Raw genomic sequence first — 6,829 nt, 5'->3', positions numbered from 1 at the left:
ATTTATAGAATTAAAAGATAATAACACTCTCCACCCGTTCCACTTATCTTCATCACTATTCAATTGACCCCACCAGTATTAAGCAAAATTAATAACTATCTTTATATTTATGGTCCTTTAACTTACCCTACATTTACAATAAATACCCTATTTTTATTTCAGTGCGGTGTAAATGAATACCACTACGATCAAATCAAAATAATATAACTATATTTACATTTACGGTGGTAAATGAAATACTATCACATAATAATTGTAATATTCATGTAGTTGATGTCCCTGATAAATAATAAAATTAAAATATGACAGTGTTTGACAAAGCAATGCTAAATGAAAATGATAATTTTATTTATTATAGTTGTGAAAAAATATCATATTATGTTTTTTCTTGTTCGTTTAATTGTTCGTGATCGTTATTTATCGTTTAAGGTTAGATGAATTAATATGAACAAATCTATATTCATGTTCGTTAGGTTTGTTGTCCGGTTGATATCGCTAATATTAAAACTTAAAGAAAATTTTAAAGTTAGAAATATTATATTAAAATCCTTATAATAATATTGAGATATTATACAAAATAAAATTTATTATGTAATGATAAAAGATAAATTGGATTATGTAAACATAAAACTAAAATTGATATATTATATGACAATTTCAATATTCCATAGTTGAAGGTGTAAATTAAAAGTTAAATATATCTTATAGGGTTTTTTATTTTTATTTTTTACGACACTATAACCATTATACAATATTTTTTTTTAAACTATGACTCTTGTGTTGGTCGGCTATTTGTAAATTAGTTTTTTATTTATTTATTGTAGAAGTATGTTTTTAAATTCAAAATATATTTCTATAAAACTTAAATAAGGTAAAAAATGTTTAATGACAATTAGAAATACAAAAATACATAATATGATAAAAATGTAAATTATAGTGACATTATTATAAAATAAGTTGTTTCAAAATAATAATCATGGTAAAAAAATTCATTTACATCTAATTGTGTATTATAATTAGAAAAAAATTGATTCATAATGTATATTTTTTGGTGAATTCTCTATTGTATCAAATACTTGAAGGCGAGAAAGATCGGTTAACAATTTATTTCTTATTTTATGTAAATAAGAGAAATAGTCCCTCAAGTCTTTAGAACCAATAAAAGAAAGTAAGGATGGATTAGTCGTTTTTCTCGAGTGGGTAATGGAGAGGGATGGATAGGAGTAGACAACATGACAATGGATTATTGATTTTGAAATAGCTTATAACCTAAAAGTATTAGGTGTTATCATATTTCATTGAAGTCAAAGGTTCAATGTGGTATTAGAAATAGTTTAGTATTAGTTTAAGGTGCGTTTGGTTGTAGAACCCAGTTTCATTTTCTATGAAAATGTTTTTAGAAAATAGGATTGAGTTTTCATTTTCAATTTTCAATGAAACACGTTTGGTTGGAACGGATAGAGTTTTCATTTTCCATTTTAAAAATTTGGAAAACTGTAAAAATCACTTTTCTAATTTACATATAATTTGAAAAACTGAAAAATTTTCATTTTCTTAGAAAACTTTGGAAAACTAAACGAACCAAACGCGTTTTCAAAATTTTCGTTTTTCTTGAAATTTTTTTCTAGAAAACTGAAAAATTTTCCACAACCAAACGCACCCTTAGATTTACGGTTCCCAAAACAAAAATTATTAATTTAGAACCTTTTTTTCAAAACATAACTTTGTACTAGAGTGTAAACCATAAATTGAGTCCGTGAGTGTTACAAACCCCACCCGACCCGACAAATCTGGATACTATTTCATTGAGTCCGTGAGTGTCATAAACATGAGCAGGGTGGAGCCGAAGACAGGCATTATTGAGATTCATAGTCGAGACGTCGTCGTTTAGATCATCCCTTGAAATAGTCCAAAACATGACTCGCTTACCAAGACCGGTTGCCTTTAACGCGTTTAAGGAATTTCTTTTTCACACACGGCGCCTTTTAAAAATTAAACTCAAAAGGTTCCCTTTTTTCACTTTCTAGAAGGAATTATAAATTACATCCTTCATTTGTGACCATTTTTTATATTTTGATCCGTTCTTAATATTCTTTATAACCACTATTCGTTTTAAATCACACTTTTTCCTCATCCGTTTGTGTTTTACTTTCTCCGTTGTATATTTATTTGATGATATAGTATAATCAGAAAAAAAATCACATCACTAGAATTGATTGAGACAATTCATGGTTTCATATTTTTGGAGCCACATAAAAAACATAACGTTCTAAATTGATGTATAAACATAAAGAAAAAAATGAATTATGTTAGCATCAAAATGGTCTTGAATATAAGCACGTAACGACAACATCCACAATTTATAACTTGAAAAGGAACTAGGCAATAATTTTTAAAAGACCAATTTTAGAACGAGGGACCCAAATCAATGAAGACCTATTAAATGATAAAAATATGGAAATTAGGAAATAGTCAAGGGTCAATTACTGTAAATTTATTCGTCTCTTTTACAAATCAAATCAAAAGCCTCGGTTTGCTCTGTTGTATACTTTTGCAGACCGAAGAATTTCTTCATTTTTATTGCTAGTTCATCGGATTTGTTTGGTCAAACTCCATCGATTATTCTTTTCGTTCTCGATCTGCCTAATTCCAAGTATTTCAGTTATTTTGATTCGACCAATCGGCGTTTTCTCGAACCTAGATTTCTGGGTTTTGTTTAGTTTGGAAGATTAGAGTATTCAAACTCACAATCAGAAGCTTTCTTGTTAATTTCTTGATTCTTAATCATCGACATCACTTTTTGAAGATATTTTGGGGTTTCTGGGTATTATGGTTGCTGTATGAGATGAGCATAGTGATACAGATACCTATTCAGATTTCAGATTCATTAAAAAATGGGTTTTCAAGTTGTCGTCTTCTTCATAGCGATGATCGTTCTAGCTTTCCCTGCAGTTTCAAGAAGCAACGGAGGAAATCCCCAAAATGTTGCACTCGATAATCTCATCAATTTGGAGGAAATCATGGATAAAGATACGGTAATACATTTTTACTCATATTTTTGATGTTCATAGCTCATACTGTTTTTCCAGATTATTCTATTTAATGACGATTAAGATCTGATTAAGTTTTTTGATTGCAGGCGGAACTTGTTTGGGCGAATTGTGAAACAGAATTGATGCATTTAATCGAAGTTTTTCAAGATCTTCATCAATCTAGTAGTGGCGATCATAAAACCCTAGAACATGAAACGATTTTGAAATCGTTAGCTCTTCAGGATCTTCAAGTCAAGAAGGCAATTATAGATTGCTTGAATTCGAAAACCCTTACTTTCCCTGAATCGGGAGAAGATAATCATTCACAGAAATGGTATTTTGATTACTTAGAATATTTTCGATTCGGGTCTACAAGTTCTCGAAGAACGCGCAGGTTAGCAGAGGCAAATTCCCCTTCTCCTTCTCCGGCTCCGTCTCCGACTCCGTCAGCTGCACCAGCTGAAGCTCCGACAATCCGGAGACCTCCAACTCCTCCATTTTTTCCGGCGGAGCCTCTTGACCCTAGTTCCGGTACAACTGGGCAAGCGCCGCCGGTGAATTCTTTTGGAAACACAGAGTCGAATAATGGGAAGAATGACGATACACATAAAAAGATTATTATTGCGGTGGTTGTTACTGCTACGACGACGTTTTTTCTCGCCGGATTAATGTTTTGTTGTTATACAAGAGGTTGGGGTAAACGCCGACAAAACGATGAAAGGCCTCTTCTGAGTTTGAGTATGAGTGATTATTCTATTAATGGTGTTAATCTTTCAGATGGGTCGTATAAACCCTCGTACAATTTGAATTCATCTGTTCATAATATTGGAAATTCCGGCGATGAATTAGTGTATGGAAATTCAAATGTGAAAATGGATTCTAGTATTCCGGTGGGTATTCCGTTACGACCTCCGCCTGGTAGGGTGGAGTCATCGTTACAGCCACCGCCTGGAAGGGTTGAGTCTTCTAAACGGTTGTCTGCGAATGCAGCTCCGGCACCTCCACCTCCAATGCCTTCTGCTGCTACACCTCCACCGCCTCCTCCTCCATCTAAAGGAGCAGGACCACCGCCGCCTCCACTTAAAGGACCAGGACCACCGCCGCCGCCACCTAAGCCTCCTGCTCCACGTCCTCCTCCTCCTCCGAGTGGTGGTCCACCTCCACCACGACCGCCGGTTTCAAGCTTAAAACCTCCTCGACCAACCGCCGGAACTAGTAATTCCGGTGGTGATGAAACTGATGCATCTAAAGCGAAGCTTAAACCGTTCTTTTGGGATAAAGTTATGGCGAACCCTGATCAATCCATGGTTTGGCATCAAATTAAATCAGGATCATTTCAGTAAGTTATCATCCTTTAATCTTCATTAATTAATTTCTACCCAGTTATATGAAATGAGGATCTAACAATACATGATCGAATTGCTTAAAATTAACAGATTCAGCGAAGAAATGATCGAAACTTTATTCGGGTATAACGCCACCGACAAAAACAAAGATCACACAAGGAAGAATTCCGCATCCCAAGATCCCACTTTCCAATATATTCAAATCATCGATCCAAAAAAAGCTCAGAATCTGTCTATTCTCCTAAAAGCATTGAACGTGACAACCGAAGAAATCTGTGACGCATTAAAAGAAGGTAAACTTTTTTCATAATTTTATCCAACTTTTTTGTTTTGATCTTATTTCTAAGCTGTATGTATGAATTCAAACAGGAAACGAACTTCCGGCGGAGCTTGTTCAAACTTTGATAAAAATGGCGCCAACTTCCGATGAAGAACTGAAGCTCCGTATGTACAATGGCGATCTCTCTCATCTTGGAACCGCAGAACGTTTTTTAAAACCTTTAATTGAAATCCCATTTGCTTTCAAAAGACTAGAATCGCTGCTCTTTATGTGTAATTTCCAGGAAGAAGAAGCCATGATTAAAGAATCCTTCGTAACTCTAGAGGTAAAAAGCTTCAAATCTTCGCATCTAATTACATCGTAGACGTTTAATTTTAACCTAATTTCACGATTTACAGGCTGCTTGCGTATCACTTAGAAAAAGCCGATTGTTCCTGAAACTTCTGGAAGCGGTTTTGAAAACCGGGAATCGGATGAACGATGGAACTTTTCGTGGAAGTGCACAAGCATTCAAACTGGATACACTGTTGAAATTATCAGATGTTAAAGGAATCGATGGGAAAACAACGCTTTTACATTTTGTTGTTCAGGAGATTATCCGATCCGAAGGTATAAAAGCTGCCCGAACTACCCGTGAATCTAGGAGTTTCAAAACCGATGATCTTCTCAAAGAAACTTCATCTTCTTCACAAGAAACAGAAGAGCGTTATCGTGTTCTTGGCCTTCAAGTGGTGTCTGGTTTGAGCAGTGAGCTTGAGAGTGTTAAAAAAGCCGCCATTGTTGATGCAGATGGGTTGACCAGTTTGGTGTCGAGGCTTGGTCGAGCATTGGTGAAATCTCGTGAGTTTTTGAATACGGATTTGAAAAAGATTGAAGAAGAAGACGAGTTTCAGAGAGTTTTGTTGAATTTTGTGAAGATCGCAGAGAAGGAGATTATGTGGATGCTTGAAGAAGAAAAGAGGATAATGAATCTGATTAAGAACACAACCGACTACTTCCATGGACACTCCGGGAAGGATGAGGGATTGAGATTATTTGTAATCGTTCGTGATTTTTTGATAATTTTAGATAAGGTATGCAAAGAGGTTAAGAAGGAACCTGTAAAAGTAAAACCACCGACAACAGAGAAGAACGATGAGTTGCAGGTTGGGACTCCAAGAAAAGGTGATGACGTGTCTGCCGGAGGTACCTCTGAACCTTCTCGTCAAAATCCTTTTTCTGATCACCGGCAAATGCTATTTCCGGCGATTGCTCAGCGACGGGTGGATAGTTCTAGTTCAGATGAAGATTAGGGTTTTAGGGTTTTGTTTAACGACAATGATTGATTCTTTTTTTTTTTTTTCTTTTTCTTTTTTCTCACTTTGATTGGACTGGACCGCTAATGTTGTATATGAACCGGAATTCTATCTCAACTATTGTAATAGTAATAGTAATACTATGTGCATTGATCAAATTACCATATGATTGAACAATTGTACATAACACTGTCTTCATACACAACAAACTCATATCATCCCTCAAAGATGATACTTTAGGTTTTGTTTATATTTAGTCGTTTTCGTTTTTTAGTCTTTTTTTTTTCCAGATGTTATAATTGAATTTGTTTGGATTGTTTATATTACTTATTTATGATTAGTTGGTGTAGGTTTTTGTCGATTTCTGATATCCTTGATTGGTCGGTTTCTCTGATGAATCTCACCGTTATGATTTTTCCGACGAGTTCTAAGCACACTAGAAAACACAATCACACACGCATACACTTGAATATGTGTTTCTGAGTAGACCTGGAAATTTGTGTGTGCAAGAACAAACTAAGATTCTGATTCTAAACATCAACATATATAGACATCTCGTAGATCTAAAATGTGTGTATATGTGAGCATATCAAAAAATTGTATTTATTTATGATAGATCTAAAAATGGACACAAGATGAACACACATTCTAGCTAGTGTATATGTATGTGGATCCGTTTAGAGCATTGGGTATGGGCTGGTGTTATAACCTCATCTTACATACCACATCAACCTTAACACCACCATAACACCATGTAGGAAATGATGTTCCAATGTCATAACTTGTTAAGAGGTAGAAAAAGGTAGAGAGAAAGAGAGAAAGAGGTAGGAAAATGATTTTGATTGGTTACTATTCCTGTTTCAACATGTGGTAACG

The 6,829-nt window shown here is 34.6% G+C and overlaps 1 protein-coding gene across 1 annotated transcript; it reads left to right on the top strand.

Annotated features, from left to right (window-relative positions):
• Window positions 1-2,486: 2,486 nt before the first annotated feature.
• Window positions 2,487-6,111, top strand: LOC111912734 (formin-like protein 5). Its single transcript, XM_023908466.3, has 5 exons — window positions 2,487-3,035; window positions 3,140-4,371; window positions 4,469-4,671; window positions 4,748-4,983; window positions 5,057-6,111. Exons 1-5 carry the CDS (start codon window positions 2,895-2,897, stop codon window positions 5,948-5,950), a joined length of 2,706 nt encoding a protein of 901 aa, XP_023764234.1. The 5' UTR covers window positions 2,487-2,894; the 3' UTR covers window positions 5,951-6,111.
• The last annotated feature ends 718 nt before the right edge of the window (window positions 6,112-6,829 follow it).

Source organism: Lactuca sativa, chromosome 9, assembly GCF_002870075.4.
Source record: "Lactuca sativa cultivar Salinas chromosome 9, Lsat_Salinas_v11, whole genome shotgun sequence".
Classification (NCBI taxonomy): domain Eukaryota; kingdom Viridiplantae; phylum Streptophyta; class Magnoliopsida; order Asterales; family Asteraceae; genus Lactuca; species Lactuca sativa.
The sequence above is the reverse complement of the archived record's forward strand: the minus strand, read 5'-3'. Positions and strand labels throughout refer to the sequence as shown.

Excerpts from the sequence above, each read along its gene's own strand:
- LOC111912734 (XM_023908466.3), top strand. The coding sequence starts at position 2,895 with ATGGGTTTTCAAGTTGTCGTCTTCTTCATAGCGATGATCGTTCTAGCT. Across the intron at positions 4,372-4,468 it reads ATTAAATCAGGATCATTTCA|ATTCAGCGAAGAAATGATCG; the intron begins GTAAGTTATCAT and ends TAAAATTAACAG. Across the intron at positions 4,672-4,747 it reads CTGTGACGCATTAAAAGAAG|GAAACGAACTTCCGGCGGAG; the intron begins GTAAACTTTTTT and ends GAATTCAAACAG.